Raw genomic sequence first — 26,217 nt, 5'->3', positions numbered from 1 at the left:
CCTGGACATTCAAGATCACATCTCTAGACAAGAGAGCAAAGTGGCACCTCCATTTTCTGTGATAGCTGAGGGCAGCAAGTCCACTCCTCACCATGTTATACAGGAATGCAAATGAAGTGTTCTCAGCAGCTGTGTAGTTTTAGAACTGCAATGCCTCAGGCTACAGGTTCCCAACACTGGTCTTAGAGTCCCCCACATGTTGCACATTTGAGTGTTTTCCCTGCTCCAATACACCTGATCCTTAATAGCTCTTCTTGTGTTGAAGTGGGTGTGTTAGAGCATGGAAAACACTCGTGTGCAGGACAGGGTACTCCAGGACCTGTGCAACTGCAGAAGACACTGAGAATATCATTGGAATCCCCACCGTCCCATTCAGGACACGACCACACTGCTTCAGTAAAGGCCTCCGGTATAGTGTTGGACCCTTCCCACCCCCAATGGATTCTTTGCAGTCCAGCTGTCTGTCAAAAGGTATCACAGCATCTAGACCAATTGCACCAGACTCTGCAACATCATCTTCATCCAGGCTGGCAGGATTATCAACTAAAAGTCAATCATAGTCTCACGCCATCACAGCCTGCTTCTCTAGACAGTTAACATTTACCAACAGGCTGTTGGCTTGCTGATGTACATTTTTATGCAGATACCGAGTGGTTAAATATAACCTGTGTTATGCAATGTTGCTGTTCCGTATAATTTCATATAATTAGCATTTAATCTACTCTGGTAGCATTACTCGATCTCATTTTACATTCTACTGTCTTGACCTCTGTATTAATTAAATGTATTATGTTGTTTCTTGTATGTTGCACTTGGCCTTGGAGGCAACTGCTTCATCCTGGTCACATTTGTGCTGAATCCTAAGACTATCCTGGGAATACTGAGTATAAGACAGAAATACACCTTGGACAGGACACACGTTCAGCACAGTGTCCCGACCCCCCTGTTTTTGGGAGGGAGGAGGAAACTATGAGAACACAGAGTAAACCCAATAGGACACGAGGGATATGTATGAAACTCCCCAAACAGTAACCCAAATTCAGGATCAAAAGCATCTGCTTTCTATAAACATTTTTGGCTTGCTCAATGCCATTTTCTGTAAAGCTGGGTCAAGGATGTGTGCCTCAAGTCACAGGAGTGCAGAGTCTGTGTTCCAGAACAAGTGTTCTGACAACTCAAGCTGTAGCAGTGGTGGAAAATAAGAAAATGTGTCTAAAGTAACATTTCTAACCTTGCTTCATGAAGAATGTTTCACTGGTCATCACATATTTGAATGAGTAGTGATAGTTGAGATTTTTGTCAGCCAGCCTAAGCATTCCTCAGAACTAGTACATCAGGCTGACTTCAAAGTTTTGTACAGTGGTTTCCGTAAGCAACTCAAAGAACATAAGACCAAATCTACGTGAACATTCACTCTTCAATCAGAAACAAAATCATGTATTTGCTAACAATTCTTATTTTGTTTTTTTTATTCATAGCAACTGAGAAGTGTGCCAATCAGTGACAAAGGGGAAGGAGACTTGTCCAAGTGCTGCTTGTACTGTAGGCAGACGGGGACATATCCTGTACAGTGGAGACTGGAAAGGGCTAGAGATGTCTTTGGTCCACACTTGAAAATGATGGGATGGGACAGGAATGACAATGTAGGCAAGGAACTACAGAAGGCACTTGAGTTTACAGTTGTCTCATAATTGGAACCAAAGAAATGAACAGGACATGATTTTTTTTTCTATACATCAGGAAGAATGGAACTGCACTATACTTTTTTTAATTATTATTATTTTTTTAACAACTGTATGTAAACCATAGGCCTAACAATACAACATACATATGTCCCAATGCAGGGACTCAAAAACAAAATGTATAGATACATCTGTACAGATACAACTGCGGAAGGAAGGGAAGAATGGGCGAGTATAAACTGAAGTCAGTGACCCATTAGGAAGAGACACAAATTAGAAATAGGAATATTATTAACAATGAAACTAAAAAAAAAAAAAAAAAAAAAATGTCTTTGGCAAAAATTTACATGAAAACAAAAAACGGGCTGGATTTGTGGTTGAGGTTGAACAACAATCAAGACTTCCCTGCTTAGCCAACAATCTTTAGTATCAGACACGAACATTCAAACGTGCACACAAACAAAGTGAACCAAATCCCAATTTCATGCGAATTCCAACCTAGATGACGACACAGAAACTTTGTTAATCTTCAAGCTGTATTTTGGTGGAGGGGCAGCAGACTCCAGAAGAAAACAGTGGTCATTTCATCATTGTGACAAGAATGCACAAACGGATGCAAACACTTCACTGTTGCCACAGTAATAGTAAGCATGCAGTGACTGTATTGAGAGACCAGGAATGAAAACCACAAAGCAGCAGCTAATCACAACAGAGTTTCAACCCTTCATGTACTGAAACGCACTGGAGAAAAAGGTCATTCTACAAATCAGTCATTAAAGAGAACAGCCTTATAGGCTGCAGGTTGAGATGTTAAGGCAGTGGAATGGGACTTGTTATCAGGGCATTGAGGTTATTTATTTTAAAAATAGACTTTGTTTAGTGTTTATAATGCACTTCTCAAACCCAAATTAAGCAAAGCACAGCCCTGGTTTTCAGTACGGACTATCAGAGTTATAACGGCTGATGTATGAGGTATATCAGTCACTGTATACCAGTGAGAAAGAGATGAAGTCCTACATTTCAGTTTTAGCACCTTCAAAGGGGTCAAATGACATGCACTCAACAAACTTCAACTGTATTTCTTTACTTGGTAAAACTGTAGACCAATACAGCATATGTGTTTAGTGAAATAACTAGTTGTACTTATGTATGTACATACACACAGCCTTATCATAAAAAGATTAAAGTGAGGTTGTTCTGTGATCAAAGGCAGATATAATAAAAATGCACCGCATGCATACTGTGGAAGATCGATAAGGGCGCACAGGTCTAACCTCTGTGCCCATTGTGGCCTTTAAATAGAGGTGAAATGGTGATCAAGGCTGTGAAACACTGCACAGCACTCTTGGGGAGAGCTGAACAAAACTCAAATTAATAAATAAAAAGGCAATGACGATGACCATACGTTCGTACCTAAATGCTGGCCGACCGCGATCAGAACATCTAGCCCCGTGGACAGTCTGTACATTAATTTCGTCAGCAGCACTTCTTAAAATTTCTACAGAAACTAACGGTCGTGTTTCTACTTTTTACAACCATATCTACCCTTCAACACTGCAGTTAACAATTGACTTCAGAATCAAATGTCAAAATCTAGTAACCCAGCAGCTAAACAACATATACTTTCCAATTTTAATCAAGAGAGAGAGGAAAAAAAAAAGAAAAAAAAATTCACTAAAAGAAAGGGGGGGGGGAATCACATTTGAAGAACAGAAGATATTATATTAAAGCTCAAAAGCTTGAAGTAGGATAAGCGCACTATATAAAAAAAAATAAAGGAAAGACAAACAAAACAATCTTGCAAAACTGAAGACAAAATTGAAAGCTAAAAGAAAGAAATACGAATAGCGTAAACACTACTTGTTTACAAATTATGACTAAACAAGATTCGTGAGTGAAAGCTCTTAGCCAGTTACGAAGTATCATAGGTCTCTCCCAAATGAGGAAACAAACAAAACAAAATTGACAAGTCTTAAAGAAAGAAGAATGACAAGGGAAACAGCCATTTAAAAAAAAACATTTTTTTTTGAAGAATGACATTCAAACTGGGTTAAACATGGAATGCACGACTGAAGGTAGGGGGGTAAAAGACAAAGGGACAAGTGAACAAAATAAGTGAAGATATGGGGAAACGGAAGAGGTGGCACTACAACTGACAAAAAAGAAAAGAATAAAAAAAGAAAAGCAAAAAAACAACAGCAAGAGATGTAAACTTTAATTTTATTCTTCATGTGTATGGAACAGCTGAGCAAATCAGGGAAGTGGGGCTTTAAGGGAGTGGAGGAAGGGGTGTCGGTAGGGATTGGATGAAGGATACTGGGGGGGAGGGAGGGAGATGGGAGGGGAACCGGAACAAGGGTGCAGGGCATTTAGGGTGTGTCAGGGGTTTTTCGGGGGTGTCCGAGGTTGCCTCTGTGGCAGCCCGTTTTGGGCAGGGCGATCTTGCCGGTAGGATAACACAGAGGGGTGGGTGGGGCCTTTCGTGCTGTTTGAGAACTGCAAGTTGGAGGAGTTGCCCTGGCCACGGTCGCCCGGGGCACGGTCGCCCGGGGCACGGTCGCCCGGGGCACGGTCGCCCGGGGCACGGTGGTCTCCTGAATAGCGGTAGTTGGTCCGGTTGGAATTGCGGTCGTAGTAGGAGCTGCTGCCATTATGGCGCTGACCCGGATAACCCTGAAATATACGTCTGTTACCCTGGAACACCTTCAGAAAACACACAGAGATGAAGAGAAATGAATAAATTCAATGCAATTGTTACACATTGTGTACTTACATAAATAATGTAAAGGAACTTTTTGGATCCCACCCACTAGCTAGGTTCTCCCTTATCACACGATAGCCACCAACTGGGGAGGGTAAATGCTAGCACGTGCATACTCTGAGACTTGCAAAGCCAGCCGCTGCATTACCCGCATTACCCCCACCCCCGCCCCCCCGCCTTGCGCCCCACACAAACTGTTGCTCATGCTATGTCAAAGGGCAGCTGAACACACTCAGATGAAGGTGCTATACATAGCTCACACACCCACGATTGGCTAATTTTGCTTTGATTGACACTTGAGAGAGTAATCCTCCACCCACCAAGAAAGCAGGGCCAATTTTGTGCTCTTGGACTCTCTCTGTGTAAAAGGGTACATGCAGGTCATATGTGCTGTGGGACGGACAGCAGGGAAGTTTGCGTTTGTGTGCACATTACCTGTTTGTGTGGGACATTGGGGCGACTTGTGTAACCAGAAGCCTGGGGCTGAACTTGAGCTGGAGCTTCTACAGGGGCGGAGCCAGTGACTGACGAAGAAGTGGAACTACAGCGAGAGCGATGGGAGTAGCCAATCTGCGGATGATATACTACACAAGGAGACAAAAAAAAAGCGAGAGGGTGTTAAGACGTCCAACAGAATTTCAATAGTCTCTCACATTCAGATATGTCAAAAACCCCTACCTGATCCAAAGCCCATGATGCTGGCTTTAAGAGGTTCCAGTTCATAAGTGAATTTAACAGCTTTTCCAAGATCCTCATCATACTTCCTCTCACTCACAAAATGCTGAAATAAAGAGAAGAGAAAACAAGGTTAACCATATCTGCATGTACATGTGTACACGTGCGTATGTGTATATGTGCATGTCCATACCTTGATGTCGGCACGGAGTTCTGTTAGTTGCTCTTCGGACATGGAGGCAGACTTGTCAGTGAGTCTCCTTAAATCCTCAGCTCGCTTCTGACGCTTATCCAGGATAGCCACTACACCAGATGAATACGAAGAACAGTCAACATCACACAAAACCACAATGAGAAGGCACTTATCCTGCCCTTGAGTAGGAAGAACGCATCTCGACATGTCCACTGTTAACAGGACACTTCTCCATGTGCACTTTCAAACGCATTAGAAGGAAGGAAGATCTTTTAGTCATTCCACTCTGAAATATGAATATGAGAACATATGTTCCAATAATAGAATGGGAGAGTGTAGCTAAAATGCACAAGAGCACGCATGACTCACAGCGGTTATAACATTGCTTCATTCTTGTGGTAAACCTTTTATATTCGCAAGAGTGCAACTAAACATGCTATTTTATCAAATGATTTATAAGCTTCAGATTAGATTTAAGAGGCAGTTTGCAATTCTATCTGCTCTTGAGACAAATTGTGATGAAAATGCTTGTAGCCTTATTACCCCCAAATGATCCCAGTCCACCCCTGTTTAGGGTCCATGAAATCGAATTTTAGAGGTTTTTGTACGAAGCTCTTGGCATTGTGAACAAATACGTTAGTATAGATTTTATAAAATGTTACATTTTCACATCATTTTTGGGAAAACTTTTGGTGACTTATCCTGTACTTGTCCAATCAAATGCTCTCTAAAATGCATGGTGTTTCTTAAACTGCAGGTATCACTCACTAACAGATAATAGCATACAAGTGCTGTGAAAAAAAGATTTGCTCCCATCCTGATTTCTTCCGTTTTTGTGTGTCTCATACTAAATAGTTTTAGATCTTCAAATGAAATACAACATAAAGCAAAGGCAACCAGAGTAAACACACAATATAGTATTTATTCATTAAAAAAAAAAAATTATTGAAGAAAAAAAAAGAAGAAAAAAAAAAAAAGTTATCCAACACCCATCATCAATGTGAAAAACAAATTGCCCCCTTAAACTTAAAATCTGGTTGTGCCAACTTAGCAGCAATTACTGCAACTAAGCCGGGGCAACTGTGGCTCCGGTGGTAGAGCAGGCTGTCCACTAATCGTAGGGTTGGCGGTTCAATTCCCGGCCCACAGGACACCACATGCCAAAGTGTCCTTATGCAAGACTCTGAACCCCAAGTTGCTCCCAATAGCAAGCTAGCAGCTTGTATGGCAGCTCTGCTACCATTGGTGTGTGAGCAAATGGGTGATTGAGAACCAGTGTAAACTGTAAGGTTAAATAAAGCACTAATATACATATATACATACATACATACGCACATCATTTTTATTTATATATTTATATATATATATATATATATATATATATATATATATATATATATATATATATATATATAAAAATGATGTGCGTATGTACGTATGTATGTATATATGTATATTAGTGCTTTATTTAACCTTATATATATATATTGAACCTTATATATATATATATATATATATATATATATATATATATATATATATATATATATATATATGTATATATATATATATATATATATATATATATATATATATATATATATATATATATATATATATATATATATATATATATATACACACACATATTATATATATATACACATATTATATATTATATATATATATATATATATATACACATATTTTATATATATATATATATATATATATATATATATATATATATATATATATATATATATATATATATATATATATATGAGAGAGAGCTTTTTTTTAACCTTACAGTTTACAGTGCAGACTATTTACCAAGCACTTAGAGATCAGACTTTCACTTACTTTCACTCTAGGACTAGAACCTACTCCTATGCTTTGGACCATTATGTGTTGGTGCATAATCCAGTTGCACTGGCATTTCAACTTATGGAATGAAGACTAGCCATTCTCCTTTAGAATTTTCTGGTAGAGAGCAGAATTCATGTTTTCCTCAATTATTGAAAGTTGCCCAGGATCTGAAGAAACAAATACCACCACACTTGCTTGGCAGTAGGTATAGTGCTCTTTTTGTGGAATTGTGTGCTTGGTTTATGAAAACTGTAACTGGACCCCTGTCTTCCAAACAGGTCCACTTTTGACTCATCAGTCCATAAAACATTCTCCCAAAAAGGTTTGAGGATCATCAAGGTGTGTTTTGGCAAAATTCAGAGGAGCCTTAATGTTCTGGGTTAGCAGTGGTTTTCACCTCGCCATTCTTCCATGGATGCCATTTTTGCCCAATGTCTTTTTGATAGTGGAGTCATGAACAGTGACCTTTACTGATGCATGAGAGGCCTGTAGGTCCTTTGATATTGTTTTGTTCTTTTGGGACTTCCTGGATGAGTAGTTGCTGTGCTCTTGGAGGAATTTTGGAAGGTTGGCCACTTCTGGGAAGGTTCATTACCATGCAGTTTTTCCATTTAGAGATAATGGCTCTCATTGGGGTCCACTGGAGTCAGAGAGCCTTTGTAACCCTTCCCAGACTGATGTAGATCCCAGATCACCTTCTTCCTCATCATTTCTGGAATTTCTTTCATTTTCAGCATAGTGTGTTACTGGGCAAGATCTTTTAACCAACTTCATGCTGTTGAAAGTGTTGATTTGATTGAAGATGGTTGTGTCTAGTCCGGCTGAACCCTATTACGAATGCATTTTCATAGATTTGGGGAATTAATAACTAAGGGGGAAAATACATTTTCACATAGGCCCGGTTGGTATTGGATAACACTTTTTGCTTCCATAAATAACTCGTCTAAAAATTGTATTTTGCGTTTACTCAGGTTGTCTTTGTTTTAATTTCTGAAACAATTTAGAATGAGATGCACAAAAACAGAAGCAATCAGGATGGGAGCAAATACTTTTTCACAGCACTGTACATTTAGCATAAAACGGATGCCTTTCAATCCATCCCTTGGGTACTGAAAAGATGTCTGTGTTTGTGTGTGCGCGTGGCATTCACCCAAAGAAATATTTCTCTCAGCTCCAGCCCCAAAAACATCATGGCTGCACTATTAAGGACAGACTACTGCTACAACATGCAGTTAGTATACACACAGCAATTGTGTGCGTGCATGCGTGAGTGAGAGTAATGATCAGCACAAAGGGCAGCATGTTAGTGATCAGTCCAGAAAGCTAATTTTCAATAGTTTTAATTTACTGCAATATAAATTTCCCTGTTTTCCACAGGAAGTCCAGGCACAATGGTTGGAAACCATTGTTCTGGGACACAACATGCTAAAGTCGCAAAGGGCCAACTGGCATTGAGAAATTCTACACAGCTGGAAACAAATTATCTTTACATTCTTCACTACATTATTTAGCCAGCTGCTAAGTGACTCCCGATTCCGTTTAGATTCTGTAGGAGGAGGTGGTCCCTCCCTGACTTTCTGTTTCAGAAGGAAGTGCGTCAACATATGGAATGTAATCCACATGCCATTTTGTAAGCACTTCAACTATACATGCCTCTAAAGAAAAAGATGCCGTGCGTCAAGGTGGGGGGGGGCGGTGTTTGGCAAGTTCTATTTCTGGACCAGAAAAATATCAAACAGGATCAGTCAAAGAAAAAACTAGTGAGATCCACTGCAGTATTGAAAATAAATAAATAAATAAATTCTACGGTGTCTTTAATATAGGTGTTGAAACACTACAGACAGAAAAATAAGTACATAAATAAAGAAACTAGCCATCGCACAGCAATTTTGTAAATCCCTTGTTCTTGGGTATAAATTAAATGAGGTCTAAAAACAGTTTGAAACATTACAAACTGCACTTTTCATGCATTCCATGCTGATCCTCTTTCCGTTTCATTTAAGCAACTTGAAAACAGCGTGATGTACTAAAAGATTGGAAAGACCTCCATTGTGCCATTTACGCTGCTTTAGAAGACATCTGGAGTACTTAAAAGTAATGTGCGGGCAATCTTGGAGTTTGAATGCGTGTTCAACTTTCAGACAAAAGTGACTGAGAAACTGTTGCACAGGGGAAGGACTGTAGCAAGATGAGCTCTCAAGCAATGCACATTACCCACACTGAGACACTTATCCAGCGAGTAGGATGACATACAAAGGATTGTTTTTTGGGGGTTTTTTTTAAATGAAAAGGACTGGCAAGAGAGCAAGGGAAAGGAAAGGAGAGGAGAGAGTTGAGCACAGAAGCTGAAAGCCAGATTACTGTAGGCTGCTGTTTCCTAACTGCACACACATACAAAAGAGCCATTGAGGGAAGCATGACACCTGATAGTGTTTCCCAGGGCAAAGAGCAGGAGAATGGACTCCTTGTGAGGTATGCATTCCTGCACAGCTACACTGCCCCCCTGACCAACACACACCCGAGTCATATAAACCGGAATTTGTGCGCTTGAAAGGATCTTTAATAGCACTGAATGAATCTTGTCTTCATTTTTAAATGGTGCTGCTCCTGTTAATTTCCGTTACTGTCCACAGCACAGTCCGGATGGTGGGAGAATGCCTGGAAGAGGCTGTCTGTGGCGTAGCAGTGCAGAACCATTAATGAGTTCTGTCAGTTGCAGACCTGAGAGTGTGCTTTAGAGCACGGTGGCTAAGAGAAAGAATGACTTCAACTTCAAGTGTTTCTTCACCAGGAGGACGGTTATGCTCAGGTGCTCACCACAGACCTTGATGAGAAAGCAGAGATGCATCAAAAGTGCCCACCTGAAGGCACTTACCAAACCCTGCTTTGTGCCATGTTCCCTTTGAGCTTGTAGCACGGTGGTGGAATGAGCTTCCACTGCCTGTCCGAAATGCTGAGTCACTAGCTGTCTTCAAATAAAGACCGAAGACCTACTGTTCACCACGTACTACCTCATCTCTAACAGGCTTTTACATTGATAGTTTTCTAAGGTCCTGACCAATAGCATGAGTACATGTTTTTGATGGAGACTCCAAAGCATTTCTGTAAGTCGCTCTGGATTAGGAAATCTGCTAAACTGAAATCGAACATTTGCCTACCAAACATTTTCAGACAGGATATTCAGTGATGAAGTTTTTTGCTTTGTGGGCCCCCAATTACATTTAAAAAGCATACCGCCGCTTCAATTTCCAACCAGAGAGTTCTGAATTTCAGTTTAAGCCAAGAATTTTCTTCGTAGCACATCAGCACTAATAAGACAAGCCAAAAAAAGAAAACAAGATAAATACTCACTGGCTTCCGCTTTGACTTTATCCATCTCAGCCAACAGAGCCACCTCTCGATCCATAAGACTATGACGGAGAAAGAGAAAACAGTGCTGAAATTTTTCACCATTATACGCAACGGAAGGAAAATGTTCGAGGTGGTAACCGATTCTAGATCATTAGTGCGATCATTAGTTCCACTCTTAAGATAAATCCAAGATAAATGTTTCCTTCAAAGCTTATAAAGTTAACCGGATAACATCAATAGTCTCTGTATGTCGTACAGCACAGATTACAATGAAGAGGGATCCCATAAGGACGTTATCAAAGTACTTGTACTCATTTGTGGGGATACACTTGATGACCTGTGACGTAACCTAGCATTTCAACAGTTTCCTAAATGCTTAAATATTTTGATCTGCTTGTCCTTCGCTTGCAGAGGTTTAAATATAAAACAGCATTAACATACCAAATGTACACTTTTTATATTACGATGTGTAACTACTTATACAAAAGGCAAAGGGCCAGTGTGGGTGCAGCTTTTCATTCTAATCCAGCAGGAGCCACACCTGATTCCAAACCTGATTTCACCCGTTTAATCAATTGAGCTTAGCTTTCGATAGACTCAGGTGTGGCTTCTGCTTGGTTGGAATGAAAACCTGCACCCACACCGGCCCTTTCTGATTAAGATTGGACAGACCTGCCTTACAGGTCTGACTGCAACTAGAACAGTGGTGTCCGATCTTATCCAGAAAGGGCCAGTGTGGGTGCAGGTTTTCATTCCAACCAAGCAGAAGCCACACCTGAGTCTATAGAAAGCTAAGCTCAATTGATTAAACAGGTGGAATCAGAAGTGGCTCCTGCTAGATTAGAATGAAAAGCTGCACCCACACTGGCCCTTTGCACTTCAGATTGGACACCCCTGTACAAGAAGGCCAGGAACAAGATAAAGCAATGTTTAACAGTGCCACTATTGTCAATATTAGTCTTCAGGTTCAGAGAAAAAGCTGACTGTTCATTACTGTGTCTTGCACAACATGTATGCTGTATGTTATGCTATCAGGAGACTGCAGAGTACAGCCAATTAAGCTCAAAAAGCAATACAGTGCATAAATATGGCTGTTAAGTTTACTATTAAATTAAAATGTAGATGCAAGTTATATATTTTTGCAGTAAGAGCAGACAATACCACTAACAGATAATTTCACTAATCATTAATGGGGGGAAGGGGGGGGTGAGAGCAACAGTCAAAGATATCTTATTGCATACATAAAATACTTATCAGTAGCATCAGCATCAATAACATTCTGCATTTAAGAAGGAGAAAAGCAGAATCTGATCGCTCCGGGCTTACTCTTTTATGGATAGTTCGTTATTGATGTTCTTGCTTACAAATGATTAACCTGCCATCCCACAAACAAACAGGTTGTGTATTTAAAAAAAAAAAAAAAAAAAGAAAGAAAGAAAAGTGTGTTCATTTTCATTGAAACTTTGACCGCAAAAGGCCGAGCAACATATAAAGCCTTGTAAACACAACTTCAGTACAGTTCTTAAGCAAAAGAACATGACAGAATCCTGATCATGCCAGTAGAGATCTTTTGTGGATGTGTGCAGGACAGAAACTTACCAGCTCTGTAGCTCAGCAAAGGTCTGCTTCATCCTCTTGATAGACGAATCCATCTCCTCCTTCACTACCACTCTATATCGTGTCAGAGATGCCGTACACCGCTGGAGATCCTTCACTGAGCGGTCAATGTTCGATGCTGAGACAGAAAGCAAGAGAAAAACACAGAACAAGACAGATGTTAGAACACTGATGTACCTCATATGAATGACTTGAATAGTTATCAATGTTTACGCACAAACACTGATGTACCTTATGTGACATACCTGAATAGTAATTCAGTAATTCATATGTAATCACGTATTATACATACACTCGATTGCCATTTTATCAAGAACACCACACCAAGAGTACTTTGTTTACTTTTTTTAAACAAAGACCAGTAGAAAAAAAAGGTTTGAATTTAACCACTATTTAAAAAAAAATTACCCACTTTATTAAGGCAAACAACAAATAATTTTTGTTTTAACAGTCGAAAACAAAATAGAATCAAAACAAATATCTTCTCATATCTTATATGAAGATTAAATAAACAAGTGTTAAAGAAACTCTTGAACTTGAACAAATAAAATGTTACAAAATGTGTGCAATGTAAAAGTGGAAACGTAGAACAATCAAGGCAAACATCGCATTATAGTGCAGAATGTGACTCCTGGTGCTCTGGTTTGTGCTCAGCCTGTTAGCATAGTTAGCTTAGCCTCATATAAAACTTCTGCACTACTTTTTTTTTTTTTTAAACTACCTTTTTTTTGCAAAGCTTACACGCAATGGTGTTCTGATGTTGGTCAGACAAAAAGAAACCAAAAGAAAAAAAACTGTCACACTGGCAAGCTGACATGTCCTTTTTTTTAAATTCACAATCAAAATTATGTTTACATTTTATCAAGCGCTATACTGAACATTTTTTCTATCGTTACCGATAAAGGTTTACCGTTGATAAATACCGATACCGTTTTATCGCTCAGCCCTACTTCCAGTCAACTGACTTGAACCCCATAGAAAATCTCTGGTGGGATTTGAAGAAGGCGGTTGCAGCACACAAACCCAAGAATATTACTGAACTGGAGGCCATTGCTCATGAGGAATGGGCTAATATTCCTCAGGAACGTTGCCAGAAGCTGTTGTCTGGCTATGCATCTCGTTTGCAGCAGGTCATAACACCACAAGGGTGCTCTACTAAGTACTACAGATGCTTGCCATGAAGGGGTTGAATAATTTTGAGAAATCATTATAAGTTGCATTTTCAGTTGAACTGGGGGGGGCACCTGAAGCATTTGTTGTGTGTCAATTGCTTTTGTTTGATTTGTTCATTGCAAACAGCTGAAAGTCTGTATATTTTGACAATAAACCTGATTTGCAATGGGGGTTGAATAATTTTGATTGCAACTGAATATAGCAACACCAACACACTGCTTAATAAAAGACTGAGTGAAAGGCAGGGGAGGGAACAACATGGCAGGTCCACAAGGATACCCAGGCCCACATGGAAATCAGGTCTGTTTACTTTGTCAGGCAGGGACTCAAATTAGCCCCATACAGTAGGCCACAAGTAAAAGTACACAGATCTAGCCACAGAGTTAGAGGGACAGAAACCGTCAGAGACATTCAAGTCCCTGTTGGGACACACAGATCCCTTGGCCAATGTGCCGGTGGGTCTGTGTGTTGACAAACTGTGTAGATGCTAAACGAAAGCCTGCCTTCATCTCTAGTCCTTCCTGAGACTTGTTGGAGCTCAGTATATTTATCCTCTCTCTCACTCGCTCTGATACTCGTGAGAGCATTACGGTCTCTTGGCTGAAGTGTGAGGTGAATAACAGAAGCACACCAACACCTGGTCTCTCAGCATCACAACCTTTAACTTGATGCCTGCTACAAATGTGTAAACACGCATACACACCCCTTAAGTAACCATACTTCTGTGACCAGTGTATTTGAACAATGGGAACTAGTTTAATCCCATGTAACTAGTGCAACAACCTACATTTACACTGCTTTTGTTTGATCAAAATTGAGTAATAAAGTAAATATCTCACAATTTACAATAACAGGGGAAACAGGGTGCAAAAACAGACATGTACAAGGACAGAGACAGACCGAGAGAGCGAGAGAGAGAGAATGCTCTGTGGAGGAGGGAATTAGAATTAAAGAGCAACCCTAACAAATTTCATTTAAAAAAAAGTAACAAACTGTACTGTTGCTTATTCTGACTTTAAATAAATGCTCTGGTACAAGCATATTTTACACAAAACCTAGTGACGCACATCACATGCACCTTTGGGCTTATCGATCTGACATAAACCTGGTCGTCTACCAACTAGCAAGGTTACAGAAACTCAGGCCGCTGTAATAATATAGTGTTAGAGGCCAGGTAGCGGTGGGAGATTTACCAGAAGGTTCTAAATGAGAAACCGAAGAAAACTTTTTTTTGTTAAATCTGGTTTCTACCTCAGTAGAGACAAAGGCAACCAGTGTATTTCTCTGAATACATAACTTTATGCGGTCTTGGTTTCTGAACTCCTTAAGGCTGCTTATTTGTCCGTTTCACTTTCACATGTTTTGAATTTACTTTGTTTTCCAGAACCATCATCCTTCAGCACTGAGTAAGGAACAAAACGCGAAGTAAATACAAAACTGTATTTACTTGGCAGTTTAGCCTTTTCCCATTACTTATTCAATCGCTGGAGCATGGAGCTTCATTTCAGCATTTTCTCACTATGAGGAAATCAAGCAAATTGTCTGTTCTGGACCGTCAGAGGGTTACAAACACGCGGTCCCAATGCAGAATATTAAATAAGGGTTATGAAAGCTTTAGAAAATAGCCATGTGCACATACACACTTTCACATGTGGCACTGGTTATTTACTCTCACTGGTACATCGCTCCATCGCCTTACTATAAACACAAGCAGAGCGAAAACTTACACGTGAGAAAGACAACAGGTTTTAGAGAGTTGTGAACAGCCCAGGGATTGAGGTATTTTGTGTGTAGAGTACTGCAGACATATAGTTACACCCTTACTAGAGTTGCTCTTTAAATTCCTTGCCTCTGGACTGACACTAAGAAAAGACAAAGCTTTAAGTGCAAGATAATTTGGGCGACAACGACACTATAGGAATGTAAGGCTTGTTGAAAATCAAAACATACATCTGTTTCATTCCTATAGTAAGCCTTCCTGGCATGCTTAAACTACCCAAGCCTCATGCTTCTCCATGTCTGCCAATCTGATATTTCAGACAGGATAAATTTAAAGTGGTGGTTTGTGTGTTTGAAAGAGTAACTGAAAAAACACCAATTTTCTGGTGTCTCACCGAGCTTAAAATCATTTTCACCATCTTTTGAGGAGGGAAGAAAAGAAAAAAAAAAAAAAAAAAAAAAAAAAAAAAAAAAAAAAAGAGTTTAAAAAAAAAAAGAAAAAGAACTGTCTGGAAATCAATTTCAAGTTCACAAACAGCACCAATGGCTGAACAAGTGAATTAAACAGAAAAGGACTGTGATAACGGGGACATCAAACATAATAAAGGCATCAGCATTCAGAGAACTCAAACTGTATAATTTGCTATCGGAACGACTGAGCGAGTTCAATGCACCACTGAGAGTGCTGCACTGTGCCATGCACAAAAGTTACCAGAAGCAGATCAACCTCAAGCAAACGTACTATTCTATTAGTAGAACTGAAATTATGCAAACACTTGAGTTTGCTTTACCTTTCTCAGTTCTGGTTGCTCAACACCTTGTTTCCTTAAAGTCTGTGTTTTATAGCTGCTGTGCAGTTTATTATTTGCTCTTTCAGCTCTGGCACACAAACTATTAACTGCTTAGTCATTATGCTGACTGGATAAAATTTTAGGCATCTACCCTTGTGAATAGACGTACATACAGTGCATCCGGAAAGTATTCACAGCGCTTCACTAATTCCACATTTTGTTATGTTACAGCCTTATTCCAAAATGGATTAAATTCATTATTTTCCTCAAAATTCTACAAACAATACCCCATAATGACAACGTGAAAGAAGTTTGTTTGAAATCTTTGCACATTTATTTTAAAAAAAAAAAAAGGTACATGAACATAAGTATTCACAGCATTTGCTCAATACTTTGTTGAAGCACCTTTGGCATCAATTACAGCCTCAAGTCTTTTTGAGTATGATGCTACAAGCTTGGCACAACTATTTTGGGGCAGTTTCTCCCATTCTTCTTTGCAGGTCCTCTCAAGCTCCATCAGGTTGGATGGGGAGCGTCGGTGCACAGCCATTTTCAGATCTCTCCAGAGATGTTCAATCAGGTTCAATCTGGGCTCTGGCTGGGCCGCTCAAGGACATTCACAGAGTTGTCCTGTAGCCACCCCTTTGTTATCTTGGTTGTGTGCTTAGGGTCGTTGTCCTGTTGGAAGATGAACCTTCGCCCCAGTCTGAGGTTCAACGCGCTCTGGAGCAGGTTTTCATCAAGGATGTCTCTGTACATTGCTACATTCATCTTTCCCTCGATCCTCACTAGTCTCCCTGTTCCTGCCGCTGAAAAACATCCCCACAGCATGATGCTGCCACCACCATGCTTCACTGTAGGGATGGTATTGGCCAGGTGATGAATAGTGCCTGGTTTCCTCCAGACATGATGCTTGCCATTCAGGCCAAAGAGTTCAATCTTTGTTTCATCAGACCAGAGAATTTTGTTTCTCATGGTCTGAGAGTCCTTCAGGTGCCTTTTGGCAAACTCCAGGCAGGCAGTCATGTGCCTTTTACTGAGGAGTGGCTTCCGTCTGGCCACTCTACCATATAGGCCTGATTGGTGGAGTGCTGCAGAGATGGTTGTTCTTCTGGAAAGTTCTCCTCTCTCCACGGAGCTTTGCGTGTCTCTGTCAGAGTGACCATTGGTTTTTTGGTCACGTCCCTGACTAAGGCCCTTCTCCCCGATCGCTCAGTTTGGCCGGGCGGCCAGCTCTAGGAAGAGTCCTGGTGGTTCCAGACTTCTTCCATTTACGGATGATGGAGGCCACTGTGCTCGTTGGGACCTTCAATGCTGCAGAAATGTTTCTGTACCCTTCCCCAGATCTGTGCCTCGATACAATCCTGTCTCTGAGGTCTACAGACAATTCCTTGGACTTCATGGCTTGGTTTGTGCTCTGACATGCATTGTTAACTGTGGGAACTTATATAGACAGGTGTGTGCCTTTCCAAATCATGTCCAATCAACTGAATTTACCACAGGTGGACTCCAATCAAGTTGTAGAAACATCTCAAGGATGATCAGTGGAAACAGGATGCACCTGAGCTCAATTTTGAGTGTCATGGCAAAGGCTGAAGTACAAATACTTATGTACATGTGCTTTTTTTTTTTTTTAATAAATTTGCAAAGATTTCAAACAAAATTCTTTCACGTTGTCATTATGGGGTATTGTTTGTAGAATTTTGAGGAAAATAATGAATTTAATCCATTTTGGAATAAGGCTGTAACATAACAAAATGTGGAAAAAGTGAAGCACTGTGAATACTTTCTGGATGCACTGTACTATTGGATGAGAATGTTGCATATAAGCAATACAGGTTTTAAAATCTACTTGTGCCTCTTTGCTTGAACTAAGCAAGAAAGTTGACATTTCGACCCTGTTTCTAATTTACAGCCAACTATAAACTGCTACCAGGATAAAAAGCTACCAACATTTCTTTATAGATCTTTCAGGGAAGAATGTTCTTTTATTGTCAGAATCCATTTGTCTGCTTTTCTTTCAGTCTCGAAATGGGACACAAACTAGGGTGAGATATCTCTCAAATCTCACTCAATATGCCAGCCTTCAGTATGGCAGAACTCTTACCAATCTTTTTGGCTGCAGATGAACCTTGTTGGCAGTCATCGGGCAGAAGAGGAGGAGCCAGAACTGCATTGTGAGGGCCGGTAGAAGGCCTTGGGCGGAACTTGTTGCCTCGAGAACTGTTTTGATTCTGTCGAGCTCCATAATTGGTACTTTGCTGGGGAGATGGACTTGGGGCTGCCGCTAAGCTCTTTTCAGATTCTGCTTCTGCTCCTGTGTGATAAGCAAATAAACAAGGAAGATACTCATAAGAAACAAATCAAGAAAGGATACACCTGTTTCTTAAATAGTGCCCAGGCAGGGTATATGCACTTTTTTCTTTTTCAGTTTCAGCGCAGTGCGGTTTCGGTTTTCATTAAGGTGCATGAAAATTTGAAACTCTCTCAGCAACTCCATCATGCTGAAAAGTTTCAGTTTTGTTTCATCGCTCCACAGAACAGAATCCCTAAACTTCTGTGGCTTATTTATATGATTTTGAGCAGACTTTTCTTCTGCTTTTGGGTCAGTAGCGGTGTACGTCTTGAAGCTCTGGCATTGAAATCTTCTGCGTTTAGTACACTCCTTACTGTGCTCACTGAAACCTCAGTGCCTGTTACCACCAAGTCTCGCTGCATTTCTTTTGCAGTCACTCGAGGGTTTTTCACAACCTGCCTTCTCAGAAATCTGGCTGCAGTTGATAGCTTCCTTTTTCTGCCCCGTCCAGGTATTTCATATATTTTCCACCCCTAGCCAGTTCAGGTATTTCATGTGTTCCAGCTCAAGCACACCTGGTGCAACTAATGAAGCCCCTGATTAATTGCTTCAAGTGTGCTTGAGACAACACCTGTTTTGCATATTTGTGCTGTTGTGAGGGATTCTATTCAGGGGGTTGAATAAGTCATTATAAGTTGCATTTTCAGTTGAATTTGGGGAAACCACTTGAAACATTCGTTGTGTTGAATTATTTCAACTGCTTTTGTTTGATTTGTTCATTGCAAACAGCTGAAAGTCTGTAAATTTTGACAATAAACCAGATTTGCAGTGGGGGTTGAACCCATATCAACAATTATATGTTTTTCTACATGTTTTTAACCCATTTATTACTACCATTAGAGTATGTGGAGCATCTACTGTCAAATTCCATTTGAATGAGCTATTACCATAGAAATGACAATGTATTAGAAGGAGAGCATGAATATAAACCTGTGTTTTTAATTACAGCCAAAATCACTATTAGAGCTGCTGTTATAAAAAATTAATCCACACGTTCTAACCAATCAGATTCAAGAATTTAACAGAGCTGTGGTATAATACTGGTCATCACAATGTATTATTGCTATACTGTACAGCCCGCCTACTGTAGGAGGAACAATGGTTTTTATTGGTGGACATCATGCCTACTTGTGACTGACAGCTCAGGCATAGCAGGTTCCAACTCAAGCTCGGCTGCGTCCAAGGAGGCAGAGTCCAGCTGTTCGCTCAACGAGTCCAGAGACTCACCATCGGCACCAGCCGAACCATTGGCATGGAAACCGTTAACAGCACCTGCACACTCCGTCACTGGGGACGAGGCGGTTTCAGAAGGGGCAGGATCTACCGGAGCTTCTGGCTGGGGTTTGGGCTTCTTTTTCTTCTTGGGCTGTTAAGTCACAAATGGATTAATTAACAAACTTATTAGCATACATGATTAACAAAGAAAGAAATAAGATATGCAACCTTCTGCCAATATTTATTATTCATTACAATACCAAAAAAAACAACAACAAAAAAAACAACTATAAAAAAACTCTAGAGCTACCAAACCACTTTCTTTAGTGCTAAATTTAGAGCAAAGCTGTGACGCAGGCATTCGCTCTGCGTCATGACATGCAGGCACACCTTCTTTTTACCCGTGACATTCCATTCCTTCAGAATGTCTACTGCACTGCCTAGGGGTAGAAAAAGAAGAAAAACAACATGACATATATGACATGGTCAACTGGAGATGAAAATCATGTTACATAAAGCACAATAGTAACCAATAGCAGCCGAATACTTTCCATATAGTTGTTCCACAATAGTTCAGCTTGTGGGCTACTCAGAAGAGCTGTGATCCTGCTTTTGCCGGTCAGTGAATTAAATCTGGATGTGTATCAGACATACTCTAATATTCTAACAATTTTAAAAAGCTAATTCTACCAACTTCGTTGAAGATTTCCCTGCTTCCTACATTCCCAATCCATTTCATTAGTTTATTACGAAGCTTTAGGATAGCTGGTTTGGGTGTGTTGGACGTACTGAAAGATTAAACCTGTGACGTCTTGTTATAAGCAACACTACCGTCAAAATTACTGAAGCACGTTCTGCCTGCATACGACTGTGTGCACGCAAGCAAACTGACACTAATGCCAGCCAACTTGAATCAAGGATCGGCAACTAATCCTGCATCAGTCCATGCCGTGAACGTTATATACGCATACATAAGCTGTGCTGTTAAATTAGCCGTACCTTCGACAAAGGCCTGCACGGCCCGATCCACGCTGTTCTCAAAGTGCTGCAGGACCAGGGCGATCTCATTATTGCTCTTGTTAGGAACCACTGCTCTAACTGCATGGATCTAGTGGGAAACGAGACAAATGAGAAACAGAATGAAGGTCAGTGTGTGTAGCAATAATCCACAGAAAGCACAAACCTGAAAGTAATCATTTTAGTCCTACATTTTGGAAGGCGTGTCAGTTCTGGTGTATACATGTCCATATCAACAATATGTTTTTCTACGTGTTTTTAACCCATGTATTACTACCATAAGAGTATGTGGAGCATCTGCCAAAAAATTCCATTTGAACAAGCTATTACCATAGAAACTACAATGTATTACAAGGAGTGCACTAATATAAACCTGTGTTTTTAATTACAGCCAAAATCACGATCAGAGCTGCCGTTATAAAAATTTAATCCACACATTCTAACCAATCAGATTCAAGAAGTTAACAGAGCTGTGGTATAATACTGGTCATCACAATGTATTACACAGAAAACACAAACCTGAAAATAATAAATTTAGTCCTATATTTTGGAAGCCATGTCAGTTTTGGTGTACATGTCCATATCAACAATTATATGTTTTTCCAGTTCTGGTGTATACGTCATATGTCGTGTATATGTCCACGTGACAAACGTCAGTAAAGTTCTAATTTTACTACAAGGAAATGCCTGAATGCCTTTTTACTAACATGTAATTCCTTGTGTTATTTCATTCAGGAAATAATACTCCTCAGTGCACTTCCACAAAATGTCTCACACCTCTAATTACATTACACAATACTGAATAACATTGTGCATTGAACTTCAATATACAATGTACTAGAAACTATAAATATTTAACAATATCTGTCTTTTAGTAACAATTCAGGAAGTTAATGACATATGATTCTTATTTATTTCTTTTATTACTTTTAGTCTGATTGAGTCTTCCATTTTTTTAATGTATCATTATGTTTAGAAGGCCACTCCCTAGACAATACAGTAATGGCCCTGAAAACTAGTGGGGCACAAGGAGAAAAACAGCAGAAAGACTACACTGCAGCCGTGCAAATACACGGAGAGGAAAACAAAAACGCTTAAAAGTCAATGACCCTGTCCTTATTATGGTCGTCAGGAATGCCACTTTTCAGGTCTCCCATTCCAGGACAGGATAAGAGAAGAGGAAATCATGCATTACCTTTTCTTTCATCCTTTCAAACGTTCCTCCTTGGGACATGACCATTTTGGAGTGCGTGTCAAACTCCACCCCTGACGTATCTATTAAAATACACAAAACAAAAGGAAAGCATGGAGTTAATAGTTCAGTCTGAGCTGTAGCGTGTGCAGCCTGAGGATTCCGCATGACTTGGCAGAAGGAAGTGGGAAAGGGGGATTTTCCTCAAAATATGTAGGTCAGAAGCACAGCCCAGGGAGATGGGAAAGAAAAGGGGAGAAAAAGAATGGGACAGAGACCATTATAAAAAAAGGTTTCAGCAGCTTCGTTTAAAATAACACACTAAATTTGAAGTCTTTTACATGAGCTGACAATGACCCTAAACTGCTAAATGGTACCTTTAGTGCCACGTTTCTAAAACGTGGCACTTTTTTAGTCAAAGAAAATCAAATTTTCTTTCAAAGCAGAAAAGCAAGCAGGCACATTGATAAGACATGAAGACCCATGCACAGCCTATACTTACCCACAGTAATCCACAGACAATTTCAAAATCAAAAGACGCACAGATCCCAAAACTCAGTCCCATCCCAGCCTAAACCTCCTGCCGCCCCTTTTTTTCCCTCCGCCCCAACTCTCCCTCCCTTTAGCTTGCTTTTTCACCATTTCTCCATTTCCCCACACAGAGCCAGAACCGTATCACATACAGTAATGGATGCAGATTGATCCTAAATACAAGCTGTAATAAATCCACCGGGTCTATGGTTAGAAGATATTTAAGCTAACTTTTTTCCCAAAACAACAAATGAGATAAGAACGATTACAGATAGTGTAATCTAAGTGCTTTTCTAGTAATGCAACAGTTGCTTATGAAAAGACTGAAATACAACAGTAGAGCAAATTTCTGCAGGAGTATTCATTTCAGTTTACTTCTGAAGTACAGCTAAACTTTGAAAGTTTCCCGAATTAAAATTACACCCCCTGAAAAAAAAGAATGAAAGTCAAAAGTAGGTAAGAAGTGTTGCAGATGAGTGGGGTTGCAGATTTACCTGAGGTAAATGACTTGCTGATTTAGTTTGTTAGTCAAGTGCATTAATACAGACTAAAGGAAATAAACATGTACATGATACAAGAGTCATCCTCTTCTAACTATTCCTAATGCAGCATGTTGTGTTTGAACAAAAGGTCAGCAACTCATTGGCCAACGCTTGGATTCAGGAAAAAACCCGAAGTGCATATTGGTGCGGTTTAATATTAAGATTCAGCAGGCCCTGCCTCGACACGATCCAGGACAAGATTAAGCAAGAACAGCTTCGAATTTTTTGTCCTCGTGTCATGTGCTGTGGTGGGAGGTATTTCAGTTTGCAGACTTTATCAGAATGGTGTAGAACGTAGTTAGGACGTACTTTATGCTTCTTGAGATCTATCTTTAGGTTAAATGGTACACAGCACGACAGTCAGATATCCACTCATATGTTTCGCCTCATTAAATCAGAATTCTTTGTTATTTCACAGTCTGTGATTGATTCTGCCTAAACGTACAGGATAAGCTTTGTTATTAGTTAATAACTGTTATTCTCAAATAACTGTTCCTTGCCTGTACCGAGATCAGCTATTTCTGGCCATTTTCTCCCTACATTAAGTTTTCTAATGTGGCCACATGTTTCCTATTTTTATACTTTACCATACTGCCTTTTGTGATATTTGTCAGCAATATGCACATACATATTTAAAGTATTTTATATGTGACTAGACACCACTAACGAACCATCACTTCTTTTTTTGTTTAACAGCTAATGAGCCACTGAGAATTTGGTTACACTTTTTTTCTTTTAAACACAGCGCTTCAGTAGTACATCTTAATTTATCCCAGGCACACAAGCCACGCTGGCTGTAAAAGACGCCTAAAAAGTTGTACAGCTGTTCTATAGCTACTAATTTACATTATGTTTATGGGGAAAAGGAAACTTGAAGCACCATAAACCTTTAGAATGCTTACTGTGTAAAAGAGAGCGATAAGACGCACACCTAGTTACAGTCATAACCTGCCAGGCTGTTATGAGGACGCACGTCAGCACTCAGCTGGGCAAAGAGCATTCGCAAACCGAAGCGCACTAGTTATTTTGCTACAAGAGGTTAGAGTGTGTGGTCTTTTGACCACTGCTTTCCCTTCCACACAAAGCAAAGTGGCCTGAGTACTGCAATCTTTTAGGAAGTGAGTAACAAAAGCTAGTAGTAGTGGCCTTGCAGTGCACCTCATAACTCCTGTCTGGAGGCATTTGAAGTGCATTTAAATACAATTTGCTAAACAAAATGAGAACTGGCTAAAGCAGTCACGTGCTATAGCAGTCAAGTGCTAGAACCTCAGATAAACAGTATAGTAGGGGTCACAAAAAAACAACATGGAATTACAGCTTCACCTATATACTCACCTAGAAACTTTTCCGTTTGAGTGTTAAAATGCCACAATTTTCTGCACCGTTTCCTCTCCAGTGTTAGCCTTTAATTTCAGTGAAATGGCTCCGGTGCTAATGTGTGTTGTAGGGTTTGCGGTTTGATTCCTGGCCCACGTGCCAAAGTGTCCTTGGGCAAGACACTGATCCCCAAGTTCCTCCCGATGGCAGGCTAGCCTTGCACTGCTGCCATTGGTGTGCAAGTGTGTGTGAATGGGTGAATGAGAAACCGTGTAAAGTGCTTTGTAGAAGGGCTAAGGTTAAAAGGCACTATATAAGCACAGATCCTTCACCATTTCATAAGTAAATGCATTTAAAACTGGTCACCCTCTCATTGAAAGGGAAGACAATCATTTCTCACAATTTTACTAAACAAATGTGGTGACTTAGAAAAACCCCATAAAATGTCAGCATGGGTGACTTCTGGAAAACAGCCAAAAGTGACAAAGTGGCCAAATTTGAGTTTTTCCTGCCTCTGACTCTTCAATTATATAAATATATATAAATATATATATATATATATATATATATATATATATATATATATATATATATATATATATATATATATATATATACACACACATATACACACACACACACACACACACACACTACCCTAGATTTTTATACACAAAATTGATTTGGGAATGGTTTTATTTATATTTTAATCTTGTCTAGGTTATCTTCCTGCAAACATCATATTGTGTAAGGATCCAGTTCAACAAACGCTGAAGCTTTAAAAATAAATAAATAAATAAAAAGTCTGCCTAAAGATAAGCTTGTTAGCCAAGTGTGATTTCATCACACAGACGAATGATCAAGTTGACTGCTGAATGTTGTAATGAAATGGGTATAAAAGCCTAATCAATTCTGTTTGTGTCTGTCAGTGGCTGTTAAAATAGGGGCAGTGGTAGCTCAATGGTTAAGAACTTGGACTACTGATCTGATGGTTGTGAGATCAAATCCAAGCACTGCCAAGCTGAGCAGGGCACTGAGCAACCATCAACTGCTCAGATGTATAAAGGAGATAAATGTTAAGTTGCTCTGGATGAATGCAATTTTCTTTAAATTACTTCAAAAACTAGAACATTACTTCCGGTTGAGATACGTTTAAAGACTATTTCAATTCAAGAAATCAAGAGTATCTCTATTCAAGAAAACCATTACTGATGTGTGTCCGTGTACTAAACAAATTAAGCTGCAGACCTATACTGGTGGACAAAACCAAATCTATATTAATGGAAAAATACTGATCTGAGAAACTATGAACATCTGTAACCATTTGGTGGGGGGGGGGGGGGGTCTACAGTATACTGTGCACACAGGTACAGATGGTAGATTTATGCTCCATTCCAAACAAAGTCACATGTGGAAAGTTCCTACTTCATATTTCCGACTTCTAATCACAAAGCGTCCCCTGTGCTCAGAGTTCGAATGTATAAACGAAGAAAATGGCTGAGCTTGAAAAGCCATAAGAGTGCTTTTAAAAGCAACAGAGGAGTTTCCTAGTACAGCAAGTATTACAGAATATATGATCAAGTTCAGCAGGTTGTTGAATTTCACCAGAGATTACTATTTTGGAAATCAGGAAACGAGTGGTATTCCATTGCACTTTTACTAATAGGGGTTTGATGTTCCTGCATTCCTAGTTGAATGGAATGCAGTACAAAAATGGTAGATCAAAAAAGAATGAAGAAAAGAAGAAAAAAAAAGGGGGGGAAAAAAAGAAAGCTGCCTCAATGGGCTAACATTCCAGGCTGAGATGGAGTTGAATGGAGTTTCAAGACGTTCTGAAAAAACAGTAGGAAATTGTACAGTGTACAAATGTAAAACAAATTCATTTATTCATCTTCGAGTATCCACTTTATGCTAATCGAGGTCACGGTTGATCAGGAGGTTGGGAGGTGGGGAGAACCGAGTACTGTTCAGACAGTATACTGAGTTCAGGATCGAACCTGGGACCCTGGAGCTGTGAGGCAGCTACACGCTACGCCACTGTGCCACACGTGCAATCTTCTACAATGCGAGTAAAATCACTAAATTCACTAAATAACTAAATTTCCCACTAGGCGAATAAAAAAAATATCTTTAATTAGCCAATGGCTAGTAAATTTTCCGATTTTACTCACCTATGATCGAGTTAGATGCAAAGAATAAGTTTAGCGCAGATAATT

At 39.7% G+C, this 26,217-nt stretch overlaps 1 protein-coding gene across 3 annotated transcripts in view; it reads right to left on the bottom strand.

Moving 5' to 3' along the window:
- Positions 1 to 1,451: 1,451 nt before the first annotated feature.
- The window catches only part of spats2 (spermatogenesis associated serine rich 2), a 34,326-nt gene continuing 9,560 nt past the window's right edge, over positions 1,452 to 26,217 (bottom strand). For 2 of the 3 annotated variants that reach the window (XM_053625407.1, XM_053625408.1), the window contains exons 3-13: positions 21,615 to 21,694; positions 20,402 to 20,510; positions 19,793 to 19,842; positions 19,316 to 19,553; positions 17,939 to 18,148; positions 12,131 to 12,266; positions 10,532 to 10,590; positions 5,312 to 5,421; positions 5,122 to 5,224; positions 4,879 to 5,027; positions 1,452 to 4,385 (exon numbers count right to left, since the gene is read on the bottom strand). In XM_053625407.1, the coding sequence (XP_053481382.1) occupies positions 4,062 to 4,385; positions 4,879 to 5,027; positions 5,122 to 5,224; positions 5,312 to 5,421; positions 10,532 to 10,590; positions 12,131 to 12,266; positions 17,939 to 18,148; positions 19,316 to 19,553; positions 19,793 to 19,842; positions 20,402 to 20,510; positions 21,615 to 21,694 (1,568 nt within the window). In that variant the 3' untranslated portion in view covers positions 1,452 to 4,061. Of the gene's footprint in view, positions 4,386 to 4,878; positions 5,028 to 5,121; positions 5,225 to 5,311; positions 5,422 to 10,531; positions 10,591 to 12,130; positions 12,267 to 17,938; positions 18,149 to 19,315; positions 19,554 to 19,792; positions 19,843 to 20,401; positions 20,511 to 21,614; positions 21,695 to 22,113; positions 22,640 to 26,217 lie in introns of those variants that run through there. The other variant, XM_053625409.1, reaches the window with a different exon arrangement.

This window comes from Ictalurus furcatus, chromosome 5, assembly GCF_023375685.1.
Source record: "Ictalurus furcatus strain D&B chromosome 5, Billie_1.0, whole genome shotgun sequence".
NCBI classification, from domain to species: Eukaryota; Metazoa; Chordata; class Actinopteri; order Siluriformes; family Ictaluridae; genus Ictalurus; species Ictalurus furcatus.
This window is presented reverse-complemented; position numbering and strand designations above follow the sequence as displayed.